This window comes from Chiroxiphia lanceolata, chromosome 9, assembly GCF_009829145.1.
Source record: "Chiroxiphia lanceolata isolate bChiLan1 chromosome 9, bChiLan1.pri, whole genome shotgun sequence".
NCBI lineage: Eukaryota > Metazoa > Chordata > Aves > Passeriformes > Pipridae > Chiroxiphia > Chiroxiphia lanceolata.
Window position 1 is genome coordinate 16,727,848 of NC_045645.1, and position 17,904 is coordinate 16,745,751.

Sequence of the window (17,904 nt, forward strand, 5' to 3'; positions counted from 1 at the left end):
CACAGGCAACAGACTAGTAAAGAGCAAGTTCCTTTAGCACCCATGCCCTGTCATGATGGCTTCCTCCAAAGTACTGTCACTCTGTAAGCATCACTGGGCTTCCATTCAGTGCCATACTTCTGGAAATAACTCTTCAAAACATGACATTCAAAAAATCCGGATGGTAACCAAACACAAACTTTGGTTTGTTTGGGACATGCTACTTAATTTTAATGTTAATTTATTCCACTGTGAGATTTAGCCACCAGTAGACATTTCATAAAAATGAAACCATGAGCTGTCTCCATGAAGATAAAGCATATGACAAGTCACTGGGCTGAGAGAAACTATGTGCATTACATGATAAAAATAAGTGCAAAGCCACATGTATACACCAAATCTATATTTTTATACTGAAAAATGTTTATCAAGAAGGTATTTTTTGCTTCTCCCTATATTATAACCATACACACCCAAAGGCTGGATTTTCTCCCACATTCATTTTAAACTTCTTAACTTATGGAGAACCAGGCCCAAGGCAAAAAACCAAGCTTGAACTATGTGATAAGAAGTTAAACTCCAGCCTAACTCAGTAGTATTGTATTTTCCTAGTCTTTTGGATATGTGCTGACACAAGCTTTAAATCTTTTCGTCCTTTCCCCTAAATAAAGCAATCTGGGACAGCTTAGCTTTAGTGGAAACTCAAACAATGAATTCACAGAGCAAATGCACCAGACCATCCTCCTTATGAGGACATGAAAACACAGCCCTAAGCTCCAATACAATCATCCTTTAAGCTCAATATACCTTAGTTTCCCCACCAGTACAGTGGTACTAACAGCACTTCAGAGTGCTCCAGTTCATTATCTGCTCATACCCTGGAGTCATCTTCTCTGTTAGAAATAATCTTTGAATTTTTAGTACAATTAACTTGTAATATTTATTTAGTTATTTATTCAAAACACATCTTCCTAGAACAGTTTAAGAACTTTATTATGATGCTTTACAAGGAAAAAATAGCTAGTATTAAAAAGAAATAAAGAGCTACTACTTCACTAATAGTTACACAATCCTTTAACTACAAACTTTGACCTGGCTCTAGCAGTATGGTCTTTATCAGCAGCAAGTCCCAGAAGTTGTCATCTAAAACAATACTTGCCTTTCTAACTAGGGCTCAATCAATGAAACAAATTTAATTCATATTTTACATACAGTACATTAATAAAATTGTGAATGAATGTATTGTTTGGAAAGTCTGAAGGAAAAGCTGGAAAGTCAAAGAATATGTTGCCTGAGGCTTCCATAGAGACAGACACAATAGTTATGACACTCCTATGGTATGCGTGCCACAGATTTCTGGTTTGAGCATAGAATTCACGGGCATTAGAAAAGGTTTTTCAAATTTGAAATCTATGATTCACAATACTCCCGTTTTTTGGCTTGGCTACATATTTAAGGAGAATGAACAAGACAGAGCCAAACAGTATTAAACAAGGGCCAAGGAAGCGTGATCTGCACTCTGCAGTCCTTGGAGTTGCTCTTTACCCTCCAGGCTCAATTCTTTGGAACTTACTGAAGGCTCTGGCACAGAGGCAGGGAGCCTCTCTGCTAGTAGAGTAGAAGCAGAATGTCCCTTTGTCCCACAACTCACGTGAAACAAGAACCCTTGAATCAGCAAAGGGAAAAGCTCTTCTAGGACAGAGGCAGTTCCAGGGATTGGAAACAGGCATGGCACAACACAGGCAAACAGTTCTGTGGAAAACTGGAGCCCTTGATTTCTACTTGGCATACTGCACTCGTCTACAGGTGCAACTAGGGCTTCCTCAGCATTTCCCACATTTTCTGTGTGATTCTGTGCTCTTTTTTCAGAAAGCTTTTGGGAATTCAATGCATTTGTCCTTGTGAGCAGAGTGGAATTGTGGAATAGCAACAGATGACCACACAAAGTTGTTCACCCGGTAACCCTAATGGTTTACCATCCCAAGCTGCCCTACCTACTCAAAAATTGGGTCATGAAAAGTGGGAAGGCTTATGAGTCCCTAATAAGAGACTGAAGTTAGCTTCTGTTTGCAGCAAAAATATTGCCTTAGAGAGAAAACACAGAGAATGTAGTTTTGGAGGGAGAGGGACCACAGGGACTAAACTGGGAGAGGTAATGGTGGATCAGTACCCTGGCATTCTGCAATCTGATTCTTTGACCTCTTTATAAAAAAGAAAAATAGAAACCTTAACATGGTGGAAGGAAAAATACATAAATCATATGGCACTTAAGGAGATCCAAAATGGTTATGGAGAGCTATTCAGATGTTTAAATGTGATTAGGGATGGGTCAATACTGAGAGCCGGTTAACTCCTTGCAACAAATAGGTGAGCTCCCACATCTGCTCAGCAGCATTATCCCAGTGCCACTGCTGCATGTTGGCAGGATGTCATGAGGCACCACAACTTTCAGCCCTTACCATGACCAGCAGAGACTAAGATAGAGTATTGAGAGGAGGTATTTGAGTTCCACCAACACAGCAGCAAACCTGTGGCATTTACCAGGTCCTGTCCCACCTGAGAAACAGTCACTCCTTCCTGCACCATCAGTGGCTAAGTTTACTGTGGCAATTCTTGAGTTCAGGCAACTTCTTGTTTGGCATGAATTCTGAGGGTCGCTGCTCACATTTTCAAGCCTGTTTTTGTAACCAGAAGAGCCTGAAACAGTTTCCTGAAGCAAACACTTATCTAAGGGTACAGTTTTGGCAGCCAAAGCCTTAGGGACACATTCCTATTGTTCCTATGCCTTAATGCAGGCAGCTGAAGCCCTGCTGAGCCAAACCAAGCAAGCTCAGCATGATCACAGTCTGAACACCTGCGCAGTGCACTGAGCAGAAATGGATGGCTCTCAGCGGAGCACCTTTCCACTCCCAGAGCAAGGTAAGGGCAGAGGGAAAATCCTGGGTGAGGAGGAAGAACACAAACTAGCTGATATGAAATGGGAGCAATGATGTAGTAATTGTAAGAGAAGATCAAAATTAAACTGAAAGTAGGTCCAAGATTTTATTAACTGATGAAAGATGCTGTTCTTTCGGCCCAGAGAGGAATGAGGACTCTTATCACACTGTTGTTCAGGACGTTGTTCCTCAGCTGTTTCCTGAGTAGACCTGAACTGTACTTGTTGCATTAAGGACATATGACAGGAATGGTCAACAAGAAGATAACAGTGAAGAGTCTCCAAAACAGTAATGAAAAACCTAAGATTGTGAATACTTTAGAGTACAAACAAGCCCATGCTCTTTGCACCAATCAGTAACAAACTGTACTGGAAACAGGACAGAGTCCTTCAAAGTTCAAAATACCAAGGGTACTCTTTCTCTTGTACCTTGATGACAGGAAAAAGAAAAACAATCCCAGACAGCTTATGGTATCCACCAAGTGACAGACCTCTTGGTGCACTCAACAGCGTCACCACCACATTAGGTCAACTGAGAGCAGTGCCCCTTCCCAGTGCTGCAGCATTGCCCATCTTCCTGTCCTACTGATGCACAGTGACACCATTACATTCCCACTGGGTACTGCAGAAACAGTCTTGTCTACCACTGTCAGCTGTGCTGGAGGAGAAAAATTAAGCCCTATAAGGATACAGCTAAATATAATCAAGTTTAGTTCTGCAATTAGAGTTGAATAAAGTAAAAGCTGCAACTTTCATAAAGATGACTCATGATTAGACATGATGTCACACATTAAAAATTTAATCCAAACAACTTGTCTGTTTCACTACAAACAGCAAACTCGAATGTCCTGGCAAACTGTAAGGACATGATTTACAAATACTAGGTAATATTTGGATCTTACATTACGAGCATTGCTCCAGTCTTTCTGAGAAATAAAAATGATTTCATTCTGGGCTTAGCTTGGTCATTTCAATAGACCAAGCTTCACCAGAGACATAAGCTGTAACTGTACATATTGAGCTCAATATATACAAAGTTTTGTTTTGGTCACAGACCACACAACAAGTGTCCACCCTTAACATTTCTCGTTGCTTTGAGGTTTTTTGCATTACGGTACTATTAGACTTCCAATCAGGACTGGCAATCTTGTAACCTCACAGCTTTTGAACTAAAATGGCTGTTAGTATTAACCACACAATGTGCAGATTCTGAAAAAGCAGTTTTGCTTTCTTTTCCTTGAATTCACATAACAAGTAATTAGCTACTTTTTCCAAACTGCTTTGCCCTACCACCTAACTGTTCCCCAGAGCCCTACAATGAAACTTGATCTACTGTTAACTTGTTTTTTTTTAATGTAAGCTTGAAAAACTTCCAAATGAATGCCAATTAACTCCATGTCCTGTGTGACAAGTAGTTATGGTAGAGAGCAGGCCAGAGGACTGTGTATACTTACGAAGAAAACTCTTCGGATTCCAGGTGCCAGTCTTTCTGTTTTTAGCTTCCAGACCAAAGGCAAAGGAGAGTTGAGAAGAAACACCAAAGGCTTCTGATGAATATGCACTGATGAAATTGGATTCAAATGTAATGTGACCTACAGAGAAACACAGAAATATGTGAATACTTCCTGGAATTTGAAACAGTGAATCAAAGGTAATTTTTATATATATTATGACTTTTAGCATTCAGACCTCTTGACTCAAGACTACAGACTAATCTACTTCCACAAAAATCAGTCAACACAGCAGAGAGAATATAAAAGATGAAATAGTTAATATTTGTGCTCTATGCTTGCAAAGCACTGCTAAAGTGTTTAAGAAAACCTTGGCAAATGTTGATGAAAAATAGCTTATGCAAAAGGTCAAACCACTAAGCTGAGAGTTGGAGAACAAGGAGATAAAAAGAATTGCAAAGCAAACTCCGATTTCTGGTTTCTAGATGGTAGCCTACAAAGCTGGCTTAGAGTACACAATCTTATCTGCTGATTCTATTAGGGGCATAAATCTAGCCTGCAAAACAAATAAAACTAAACAAACAAAAACCAGGAGGAAAAAAAATCCAGAAACACAAGGAAGCACTACACTAGTTCATGGAAGAAATTCCAAAAGAAATTTTAACATACACTAGGGAAAGAAAATGCCTGTCTTCAGGGACTAGAAGGATATATAGGGTAAATGATCTCAAGAAAGTGGACATCACAAAAGTGAGGCAACCCGTTACAGATGGCTTTGAAGCTACCAGTCTGTGGTTTCTGGAAGCCCCTCCTGCTCAGCTCCTTGTATCCTGGTGCTGCCCCTCTAGAAAGGGTCCCATGTTGGACAAAACCCTCACCAAATGCATGACAGCCTGTCAGTTTTTAGCATACAACAACTTGCAACTGATATCACAGTGTTTTTACAGCATCTAAAAAGCTGTTTAAGCAGTGATTATTTAGCTTGATAGTTCATCCCACATTATAGGAAGTAATTTAGTGTGCAATGGAGAGATGATCTACCACAGACTGAGCAGAGAAGCTGATGTCCCACAATAATGGGTGATAGGCAGATTCCCTGATAGACAACCACAGCTCTTTCCCAAAAAGGTATAGAGGGAGCAAACACGAACACAACCACCAATCTGAGTGGTGGCAAATAGAAGTGAGCATACAGGTAATTCAGAATTAATTCTGTATCCTGCTAAAGAATTTGAAAGGAGATCTGAGACCATGTATAGTCCATTGCATGATTCTTCTATAATGGCAAGCAGACATCAGTTTACTATTAAACGTAGATTCTTCTGGCAAACTAACTTCATGAAAGTTAGACACTAAATTGAAAATTAGGCACCCATTACTGTTGAAAATATTTCCAAAAGAACAAGTTAGGATTTTTTTTTATTTTTTAATTTTCTTCATTTCCCCTTGAAAAGTTCACCATCACTGTAAAGCGAACGCCAAGACCTGGTCTCAGGTTTGACAGACATCTGGAGGTGTCCACTACTCAAGAACTTGCAAAAAAGCTGGCAAACAGCTGGCTGTGCTCCCATGCCAATGAGAAAGCAGTTGCTTAGATATGCAGAATGATTGACTGTGTTGCTCATTCCCACAGTGGTACAGATACCAAATCCCACAGGCACACCTCTGGGGACACCAAGGGCATCTCTGTCCTCCTCCTCTTTGTTAAGCGGATTAAAACTTGTTGGAAAACTGAATAAATCCGTATTTGTACTAAACCCAAGCTGCTTTAAAGAACGAGCATCTCTCCCCATCAGCAGCTGGGCAGTGACAGTGCTGCCTGCAGGAAGGCCAGGCACTGCCATCTTCTGCCCACCACTGCCATTTTTGTCACCACTTGGCCTCTCCAGCAGAAGACCCAGTGGTATTTATGCATTTCCAAAAGAAAACACTACGTACCACAGATTACCACAAACCACATTTCTCTCCATTTTCTGCCTCTAAAGAATACAATATCTCATTTTTGGAAACTGGAGGGTGTTAGTCCTCTCAATTCTAGTGGGAGGACAGAGACTTGAAATACCAAACAGGCATGTTTTTAGCTACAGAAACTGTTTTACAGTATCAGCTATAGAGCCAAAGTAATTCTGTTAGCTGAAAATAAGAGAGAAGGTGAAATTATTTGTTTTATAAGGCTCCTGCTTTGTTATTCTGTCTAGAAATGGCAAGGTGAAAGTAGAAAGGAAAAGGTGTTTAGAACCACTATTAATTCACGACTATTAAAAAGCTTTTGTTAATTCTTGTGGGTTTTCAGCTGTAATCACTGCTAATTACTAATAATTATATTTAATAGTTTAAACAGCTTATCTTGTTCTGGGGTTATGTTTTCTTACAAAGTAAAAAAAATACTGTAATCTCAGTTTACCAAAGTAGCCCAGTTATATCTTTTGCAATCCTTATCTTGCTAATAAGAGTGCAAATTTTATTTCCTTAGCATATATACAAGTATATACAATATACTTGTTTGCATAACAGGGTCCTCAGCACTAACTTGGGCTTCCAGACTGAAAAAAACCCCACAGAGCTCCTCAAAAACTGCTTAGGCCCTTCTTGGTCATCATATTTTTCATAATTCACTTCTGCCTCAGAACTAGCACTGCTGAGGAACAGCTGGGTAGCCTAATCTGAATGTGACTGTTCCTACTGAGAAGTTGTACTAAATTAACAGACTCCTCACAGCAAAACTATTCCCCCCTTATATTTGTGACTGCCCCAACATCACTGTCAGTGCTTGATGATACACAACAGTGGTATCTATTATGGGAGACTTTTTCCTAGTCCTTGCAAAGTTTTTCTAGCAAACTGTTGGGCAGTTACCAGCATTCAAGGTCTTTTTGCCAACAATCTAGTTGCCAAGCATAAGGGTTTTACCTTCCATAACAGCAGTCAGTGGGGTATCACGGAAATCTCAGCCCAAGCAAGGTAGGCATGATCAAAACAGCTCACCAGAGAGGTGAGAGGTGTTTATGTGAGGAAAAGTGGTTTGAACTGTGGAGTCCAAGTAAAAGCTCAGACTTCTACTATGCACCAGAGGCACCCAAATGCCTCTCTCCACTCCTGCTTCAGAGATTGAAAGGCTTAGCAGGACTCTAAGGTGTTACGAGCTTATGACATTGACACAAGCACAAGTTCAACACTTCCAGCATGCCACCACCCCTCTTTTTATCTCTGCCTTGTTGAGCTTTCTGCTGTCACATCCATGCTCCCATCATCTTCACTCCTGCCATGGTTGCCTCCATCCACAGCACTGCAGTGGAAGATCCTCATCCGTACTCTGCCATTTCTGCTACAGTGCCCCCACTGTGGCTATAGTTACACTATATATAGGCTGAATCCTAAGTGATCCCCTTGCCCTGGACACCCTTCTATCTCACCTTAGCCTGTGAGCTCTTCAAGGTGCATGTGTTCTCAAATGTCTAGACAGTTCATTGCACCTTCTTAACATGCCACGAATCAATAGAAAGGTACTGGATCACTTCAAACCACCAAGAAAGATGTTTCTAATTAATAGCGGAAGAGATAACTCTTTTTCTTTTTCCCTTTCTTTTTGTATTTTCACTGGCAAAATCCGTATTACTAAATATTTATGTGATGCCTTGCCCAGAAACTCCATCAGAAACCAGTCCTACATGTGTTCAGTGCTGTGCAAAAGGTTTTGAAGACATGGAGTGAAACTCTGAACACACTGAACTCTGTGGTAAAATTCTCAATTTTTTAAAGAAACTCCAATAAAAGCTTTTTTTTTAAAAATCAGATATCCAAGAAGAGCTTATAAAATACAAACATTTTGTACTTCTTAATAACGTACTACCTCAGTCAAAGTCTTCTACACCTCAAGGAGTTCTGTGACCAGTTTGGTCAAACAATACCAAAAGAAAATTAAATGAGAATCATTGAATGGACACTTTTGGGTCACCTAGTCTATTTAAAAAGCAGTTGCTGTTGCTCTGCCCATGTTATTTTAAAAACATATTAAGAAACAGCACATGAACCAAGCAGACAGCAGCAAAACAACAATACAGGAAAATAAGTCAATGCGGTCCAACACATCCCTCACTCCCAATGAAGGGCTCATTTGATCACAGAGTTGTTGCACTGCCAACATTTTCATTATGTAATCAATAGCTAGGCCAGACCTTCTGGACATGTGTGTCAGCAATGATACTCTCAGCAAGGTTCAACTTCAGCAGCTGTTTGTCAGAGGAAGCTCCTCTTCCAGACTCACGTCTGCCCTTTGTGTCCCCCTTTGGCACACACGCCTCCAAATAATACATGACCAACTTGTGAGGAATACAACAATTTAGACACAGGTGAAATATATAGATTAAAATTATTCTGAAAATCTTAAACCAAAACCTACTAATTCATTTTTAAAAAGCATATAAGTGTGACTGGGACATGAAGAAGTTATGCCATTTTTGCTAGAATGCATTTTTCCACATACATAAAAAAATTGGAAAAAAAAAAAGTCTTTAAGTTACCACATGCAGAGGTGCCCTGTCTATCAAATCTGTGCTGGCATTACTCAGCCAGCTGTATCTGTACATACTCATGCTGGTCACTTCTGGTTGCACAGAGTTCCTTTAAGGTCTCCAGCAGCTGCAAGGTTAAGGAGGCTGCAGAGGTTTCTGTCTCCAGAGATCACGGTTTCATGGAGGGCTGAGTATCACCGCAGAAACCAACTACAAAAACAGTCTACGGGCTCCTGCCCCGTTACTCTGGTAAAGCAATTTGTACTACGTGAAAGGCAAGGACACAAATGCTGAAAACTGATCAAAGTAAATGCTGCTGTTAAAGTACCATTTTGTTTTGCTGACTTCAAGGCATCAAATCACAGGCTTTGTGTTTTGTTCTAAAAAGATGAAAGTTAAGTGCCAAGGATTTGTAAGGTTGAATTAACTATTCCATCATGAAGACCTTCAGATAAATTCATAGCACATTTTCCAAAACAGCCATTACAAATTTGTGCTAATAAGCCAGGACAAAATATGCTGTGTTGTATTGAATTACACTGCCTAGGCTTGGACAGCTGTTCTCTAAAAAAGAAGAAAAAGAAAAGAATTTTAACTCTCAGATCACATAAGCACATTTTCTGAATTACAAGTGATGCACTAAAGATAGATTTATGACACCTTAACTCATTACTCTGCTGCAAAGACTAAATTAACTCATTCAAAGCAGGCAAAATTTAAAGGAGAAATTTGAAAATTTATACCTATTCTTGCTCTAAGTGTTCTCACTCTTTTTGTTAATACAATATTTATAAGACATAATTTATTCTGGTATTGCAACAGTCAAAGAAATTAATATGAAGAAACATAGCTTCACAGTTCACTCATGTCTAATAATCAATATAGGAGGTTTCAAATTTCCCCTGAAATTCACTTGAAAAAATATAATGTTGATACATTGGCCATAACAGAATTCAGTTGAGGATTAATCCATGAATCCATCTCAAGTGGTGGGATCTAGTACTGCACCACTTTTCAGAAGTTTATCAATTACTCTGGGAAGAATCCTCTGGCCAATTTCTTTTATTTTTAAGATAAAAGTAAAGAAAAAATGTTTTCTTTAGACAGAGACTGTGAATTCAAAATGGAACACTGTTTCTTCCTCACCCTCATATTTTTGCTATGCTCACTGAATATTGTGTTACAGATGTGATAGCAAGCCAGCTATAGTAGATTACACTGCCCAGCTTTCAGGAGCCAACAGTTTCCAAGAGAGAGTTCGCTGATTTTTCCAAGAAACATAAAATATGTTCAAGTGGTGTTACTGCTTGAAGGTAGTTTTGATCAAAGGGTTACATATTTGAACTCTTAAATCAAATGAGGGTATAAGCACTTTCCTATAAGCACAGGAGACCTCACTGCTTCCCTTCTGGGAAGATTCTCCAATGCAGACTCTTTATTCATAGAAGGCAAGCACCTATTTTTCTGAAAACTCATCCCAGCAACGAGAAGGAAGATCTTCAAAACAGTATCAGAGAAACAACTAACTCCAGGAAAACTGCAATGCCATTAAAAACAAGCCCTCATACCCACAGACAGTTACTTTTTCTCCCACAGAACTCAACACTGTGCCCCCTTCACAGCCCTTGCCACAGACAAGCCATGCTTTCTTCTCTCTGCCAGGCAAACACTAATGGACCTGCCCCTTTGGGAGAGAGCAGCAGGGCTGCAGTGCATAGGGCATGAGGGAAGAAAAGACCTTTTCTTTTTGCACTACTGCCAGGATGAGGCATGACTCAGTCCCCAGGGAATGGGTCTGAGTCCCTGGTAGCATTCACCAGGTACATGGGGGACTGAAGTTTATTTCCAAGGCTCAAGTAACACTGTAATTCTAAAATCAACCCTTTGTTTATTTTATCCTAAATATATGATTGCAAATGGATTGGCATTGCCTGGACCTTCTCACCCACACAATACTGAGAGAATCAGATTGACTAAACAGCAGTTATAGCTCCGTTGTCAAAATCATGGGAAAGATTCACCCCTGGCATAATTCCACTGAAGCTACTGGCATTAAACCAGAGACTGATGTGGTCCCATACATTACTTCATTAAAAAAAAAGAATAGTATTGCACAATCTGTTGACTGTTATGATCTACCACCCAGACAGGAAACCTCCAGTCAAAAAGTGGTGGGATGGCTCCATCAAAAAGAAGACAAGAGAACAGAAAGGTTGATAAGGACTACCCAACTGCGATCTATGGCCCATTGCACTCTTTTCATTAAGAAGTACTGTCAAAAACCTTTGACTGAAAAATGTTTGATATTTCTTTTTTTTTTCTCCCTATTTGTCCTGCAACAGGGGCTAAAGGTCACAATGTGCTGTGCCACACATAAAGAGCTTAAAAATCAAGTCCTGCAGCATGTGCACATGCTATTAACAAACTATTCTGAATAATGCATGATGTTCCCAGAGGCCTCTTTAAAATGAAGACACATTATTAATGATTCAGAGGAGAAATGGTAGCCCCAAAGCGTGCATTCAAAGGCAGAACTAAGCAAAGCTCCCTTCACCTTCAGTGAGGATGAAGCATCACTACTGAATTTGGTACCTGTTGTACTCAGAGCCATTTTTAATTAAGATCTGAAGTTTACCATCAGAACCAGCTCGAAAACTGACCTGCCCATCCACTGACACAGTAGTTGACAACAGCCAGATGAGAAAGAGTCCATTATTAGAATAAAAGCCTAAGAGTTTGCACCATATGGGAAAAGTATCTGTAGCGCCATGGTTCAGTCAGTGGAAAGCCCATGCCTATCAGTGCAACACTGGGACCACTTGGCCCATTCTGCTTGTGACCTGAACCAAATGCTCAGGCTCCCAAACATTAAGTGAAATCATTTGTGCCATCTGCCCTTCTACAAAGCAGCTAAGCTTCCCAGCACTTCAACCCTAAAAACACAATGTTTCTCTCAGCTTTGCATAAATCAGTAGATGTCAATACCATTCACATGGCATATAATAAATCCTGAGGGGACAGTCCTCCTTTTATACAGTTTGTGGGAAAATTTATTTTTGGCTTTAGATCTGTTTAAGGGCACACAATCCATTCCTGTGAGCCATAAGTACAGCATCTCCCTTACTGTTGTTAGTGGCCTACTCAAAAAATGGTATCACATCAGACTAAGTTCTACTTTAACAATTAAGGTAAAAGACTCATGTAAAAATGAAACAACTTCCCTGATAATATTCTGTTCTGCACTCAGGTGTACATGTATTGCATATCTAAGCTTTTCTTTGGTTCATTGCCTGGGCTGCAAAGTTTAATTTTATACTCTTCTTCCCTTCTCCCATCCCTAGACTACTACCAGATAGCTGTGTAACAGAGTGCCCAACGCCCTGAACAGACAAGGCAGATGGGGAGGGGGTTAACTACTGTGCTGGAGGATATACAAGTACATACTAAAAAGCAGCTCCTGTCCCAAAGGAAATGCTTCTTAAACTGACAGAAAAAAGACACATGACAAATTTCTGCCAGAACCATTTTCTTTAAATGCATTGGGGGCATTCTGAGCAAATCTACACATACTTTTCCAGGAAAGCACAAGTTTCCACTGCCTGTATTTTCAGCAAGTTAGATAGGTGCTAGCCACCCAGCCAGAAATTATATAGCTGTACTAGTGTATCACTACAGTAGATACATCTTGCCTCTCAACAGGTCTTGCTAGTCATGACAGTGTCCTAAGAACATCATGGCACAACTGGAATCTGAATACAGAATTTCCAAATCTCAGGGTAAATCCTACATAGCTTAACACCATACTTTCCACTGTTTCACAAGCTGCAGGTGAGGAAGGGAAGGAGGCTGAGATAACACGGCTTCAGAAAGCAAGAAAATATTACAAACAAGAAAATATTACAAACAAACAAGAAGATGACAGACTGCAGAACAAAGGACATTTGAAAGCCCCCACATACAAAACAATTTGGTCCTCTCAGGTTTTGCAGCTCGACAACACCCAGAGCCAGATGACTGGGAAAAATCATTCTAGGGTGTTTTTAAAGAAGCACTGTCACATAGGCAAGCGCAAAATGCAAAGTTCACATCTTTATTGGACATGCAAAACTAAATTCTTGTTTTTCAAAGAACAGCATGTGTGCATGAGTCATAAAAAACAGACAACCCAGCAACAGCACCAGATTTAGGAAACAGTTTTGTTTACTTTATTGTCAGGAATCCACCAGCCCAAGCAAGAGTCGGTGCAAATGCACGTCTGTAACACGTGCTCACAAACAGTATTAGAAATTAAATACAAAGGAAATTGGTTTCAGAAGATTAAAAGTAACTGTAACCAATGTTGTCTCTCTACTCCCCTGGGGTATGTCTTCTGTCTTCCCAAATTTTTTCTTATTTTCAAACTTCAAAAAGTAATCAGAACTTTTAGTCTCGGTACAAAACAAAACAGTATTGGGGAAATATTTCAAATAATAAATTTTTGATACTGACTTCACAGAAAAAAATTACCCAAACCAACAAAAACCTTAAGGAACTAAATCTTCTATTTAATCAGGCCTAGCCATATAAGTAAGACTACTTATACCTCTATATAATTGCAGAGCCCATACCACGAAATGTGACAAAATATTCCAGAAGACACTCGTGATGCTACCCAGTATTTTCTTGCACAATGACACCATTCGGTGCGCTTCATATCTGCACTGTCTTGCTGATTCTTGCTTGAAAGCAGATTTACTGAAGAAAATACTGGCTTGCTTTCCAACTAAGTGAGAAAGAACCCACTGCTGCTCCTTGCATGCAGTACTTTTCCATGTAGATTCAGGTGCATTTTCAGTGTCCAGTTTGCTTCATTGCAAGTATCGCTCGAAACCCAACTAGTGGACGAAAGAATGCACGTTCCAATGCTCTATTCTGAAGAGACACTTACAAAGCAAGTGCCACTGTGCAGAGTTCTCTGCAAAACCAATGTCATACAGAGTCACCTTTCCCAAGAAGCCTCAAAACCCCACTTACATATTCACACACACTAGCACATCATGCCCATGCAGAAGAAACGAACACTGTGCTTCCTTGAGAGATGATGGAAGAGTGAGCCAGAACTTCAAACAGTCTCCAGTGTTAAGAGAATGTTGCTTATCTCCAGAAAGGTGACAACTTTTAATACTTTTCCCTCACTGATGACATTTGAGTCACTACCAAATATTACCTCTCATCTAGAAACACTACTGCCACCATTATGTCTATTACATACAGTGAGCTACACTCATAATAAAAATATTTATTTTAAATTTCCACAGCAATTTTTAATGAGATGGTATCAGCTATGAACTACCAGTGATTCCTTCAAACTTTTTCAAGCAATTTAATTTTCAGATGCTTGTACCTCACGGTGGTGCTATTTTCGCACCTTCTCCTTTAAATAAAAAGTTATCCTACTGCAGAAGTACTCTGTTTTTCACAGGGAAAAGAAGAGACTCTTGTAGAGAAACACAAACTTAAGTGTTATCAAAAGCAAGACCTACATAAAAACACCTAACCAATTAAAACATTCGTTGTTCTTGTATCTTGCCACTGCATGGTTTGACTGTTTCAGCTGATACAGGAGCATGGTTGTCAGGCACAGCAACCTCCACACAACTTACGCTGGAAATTTTCCCCTATGCTGGGAGGCTGAAGGAGAAGGACTTCATTAAGTCCAGTTTTTAGTTCAAACAGATGCTCTGGAGAACAACATAAACATGACCACTCATGACAAGCGTTGCTCCAACATCTCACACACACACACACACACACACACACACACACACACACACACAAGCCCAAGCTAGACTGGAACCTGACCATGGGGTTTGTGATATAAACAGACTCCTGGAAATGTCATCACTTCCTTAATTATCTTTTCTTGGGGAAAGTAACTACAGACAAAGCAGTAATTTATAAATACTTTAATGCATGTCAGATAGAAGCTTTGAAGAAACTGGAGACCACAAATGTGAATCACAGTTTATGATCAAAAAGCAACATGCTTCCATCTTCCTGAAAGAACGTGAGAGCCCATGTGCAGTGTGCTTACACACACAAGCCAGAGAGAGAGAGAGAGAGGAAGAAGAACAGCAGCAGCAGCCCATTTGCTCTCTGTAGTCCTGCAACAGCACATCAGTACCTGTGGACACTTGCAGCAGAGGAAAACAAGAGTCCAATTTTCAGCTTCCAACAGGACATTTTGAACAGCAGTCAGCAAAACCAAAAACCGTCAGCAATCAGAAAACTCCTTTTGACATTTTTCCTTCTGAACCCATTTGCCTTCTGTGGTAGGCCTTGGCATGGCTTCAGACACCGCTCCACATAGCTCTCTGAACTGAGAACAGGGCTCACTTTCTGCCCACAGCAAACAGTCCCATTTTTAAAAACAAAAAATACCAAGGGTTTGCACAGCACTTTCCAAGTCATGAGATGTCACTGTTGCCTCTTTAAGGGCAGACATGGATCAAGCCATGCTCCTGCAGGACACCCGGCTCTGTACAAACAGGCTCCTCTGGCCAACACAGCACTTCCTCTGGCAGTTCTGGTGGGCAGAACTTGAAATGATTGCCAAATCCAATGACCAACAAATCCTGAGCTAGCTAAAAACAACCCACAAAACTGCAGTCCAGACAAACAAAATGAAAAAGCCACATTAAAAAAAATGGGATTTTATGAAAGCACAGATGCCTCTAAGTGCTAACAAAGAGAAGAGGGGGAAGTGTGTTGTGAAGGCTTTTAAAAGACAAGCAAACTCCACTTCTTAGAGACATAGGAATGTCATGTTCATCAATCAAGGCAATTAAGACATTTTAGTGTATCTGCAGCTTTCAGCAGACATGGTGTTATCTGAGACAGACATTGAACGACTACAATTTCTGTGGAGCATGCTGCCAGTATCTTTCAAGCATTATAAGGTCTACTGTGCTTCATTTCTGATTCAGTCCAGTACTCCAGCCCAGAAAAGGCTCTTGGGCAAGGCTGTGTGTAAAGGGAGTAACATCAGCCTGCAAAACAACCGTGGTGAGCCAGTGGAGCTACCACAGGCTGTAAGGCAAGCTTTGGAAAATACCCAGGATCAGAGATACATGTGATGAGGAACTACTGCTTCCCAAGCAACAAATACAGGGTGTTCCTGGAGTATGTCTGCCACAGCGTCACTCACAACTTGACTCTGAGACCTCCCTGGCACAGAGCACTGGTGGAAGCAGTAATTCATCTGGACTTTCTGTTCTCAATCTGATGTGACACCGTTTCCTCACAAAACACCATGCAAGAAGATTCCAATAAAAAGCAGTGGTCAACCTCAAATTTGACACAGAGGTTTGCAGGTGGTCAAACTAATTTTCTACTGTCACTCTGAAGATCCTGTTTGGACTGTTGTCTCTGCACAACTTCATGAGCCATAGATCATCAAGGAACAAGCAATAACAGCGTGAAGTGATCAAGTTGACCTCGATGGGTTCACATAAGAGGTGAGCTGGCCAAGCGAAGAGGTTGAAGGTTCAAAATTGCTCTACATACTGGCATTGAAACTTGTGAGTCTGCTGCCATAGCTAGAGATCCACTACTGCTGCAAAGTTAAGGTAGTCAAAAAGTATAGAGGCAGGAACAGCAGAATACCCTTGCAATGTTCAGATCCAGTCTGTACCTGGGCAGACGCACAGTGCTTTGTTTTATTTCTCAAAGCTTCTTCTAAAGCAGCAACTATTTTTCTTCAAAGCAAAGGCCTCTTGACCTACCAGAAATACTACATATACCCACATGCAGCAGTGTATACCTATTCAAACAATGGGTAACAAAAACCGCACTAACTCCAGCTGTCAAATAACAAACCTTGAATTCCCTTCCTGCCTGCTGTCAGCACAAGACCTCCAGGCCCCCTCTGACCATGGCACTAGTGCCACAGGTCAGCATGTTTAAAATATGCCCAGAAAGTGGCCCCCTTATCTGAGCTGAATCTCAAGGCTGTTCCTGGATCTCTGGATGCCTGAGCATGAAACAAAACATTTTTCCCTGACATAGCCTTGGGTAAGGTTGTTGTGGTATTAAACTTCTGAAAACAGCTAAAACAAACACACTGAGAAACACAGTAAATACCTAGAATAATAGGCAAAAGGAACTAGGTTTTCATCACCCTCAGCACCCAGATCTTCATAGTTCTAAAATACAAAAACATTGTGACACAGAAAAATTATCCCGAATTCAAGATACTCTGGAAGTCATAATGCAGAAATACATTGTTAGGTGACTGTTTCAGAGTCCTTCCCTGTCCCATTTTTTCAACTTAGAGGATCTCTTCAGAAAGTACTTAAATAGCAGACCGAAATAATTTTGCCCCTCAGTTTACAACTTTTAAGTGGGTTGGCTCAGGTACCTGAGATACATCACTAGCAAGTACCAGGCTAATTATAATTAACTTGCTCCAGGAACTAACATCAGATTTACTCTCAAAGGAAATTTTTTAAAATTATTATCAAATTGTTGCGAAGCAACACTGATTAAATAGTGGGGAAAAAGGTCTGTCAAATTATTACAGCCTCAGTGGCATTACTTAAAATTATAAAAAATAAAGACAAGTCCTTGATTTTCCTGACTTCATTTCACATAACACATGTTAAACATCTGTATCAGGCATAACATCTTAAAGGTTTTGAGGATGAGGATGTCAACGAAAACAATAGTGAATCCATTGCCAGGAATTCTGATTCCATGTATTCATATGTATTCAATCCTAAGTATTCACATGAGATTAATTTTATATGCCCCTCCTTCCCCCCTTTAACTATTTCAGTTGTGACTGTGTGCCTGAAGCAGCTCAGGGAAATTCAACCGATAGGCATAATAAAAGAATCCTTCATTAATTTAGGACTTGATAATACACTTAAGGAGTCCCTTTCATCTTAAAACTTTTACGCCTTTCTATACACATTTTTCTGATGCAAATCCCTAGAGTCTCCAAGTGCCTCTGCAAAAACTAATTCTTTCTCAGAACAAGCAGCTCCAT

The 17,904-nt window shown here is 40.2% G+C and overlaps 1 protein-coding gene across 5 annotated transcripts in view; it reads right to left on the minus strand.

Annotated features, from left to right (window-relative positions):
* TGFBR3 (transforming growth factor beta receptor 3) overlaps window positions 1–17,904 on the minus strand; it is a 137,839-nt gene that overhangs the window by 42,076 nt on the left and 77,859 nt on the right. For all 5 annotated transcript variants that reach the window (XM_032696109.1, XM_032696108.1, XM_032696105.1 and 2 more), the window contains one exon: window positions 4,369–4,506. In XM_032696109.1, coding sequence (XP_032552000.1) covers window positions 4,369–4,506 — 138 coding nt within the window. The remainder of the gene's footprint in view (window positions 1–4,368; window positions 4,507–17,904) is intronic.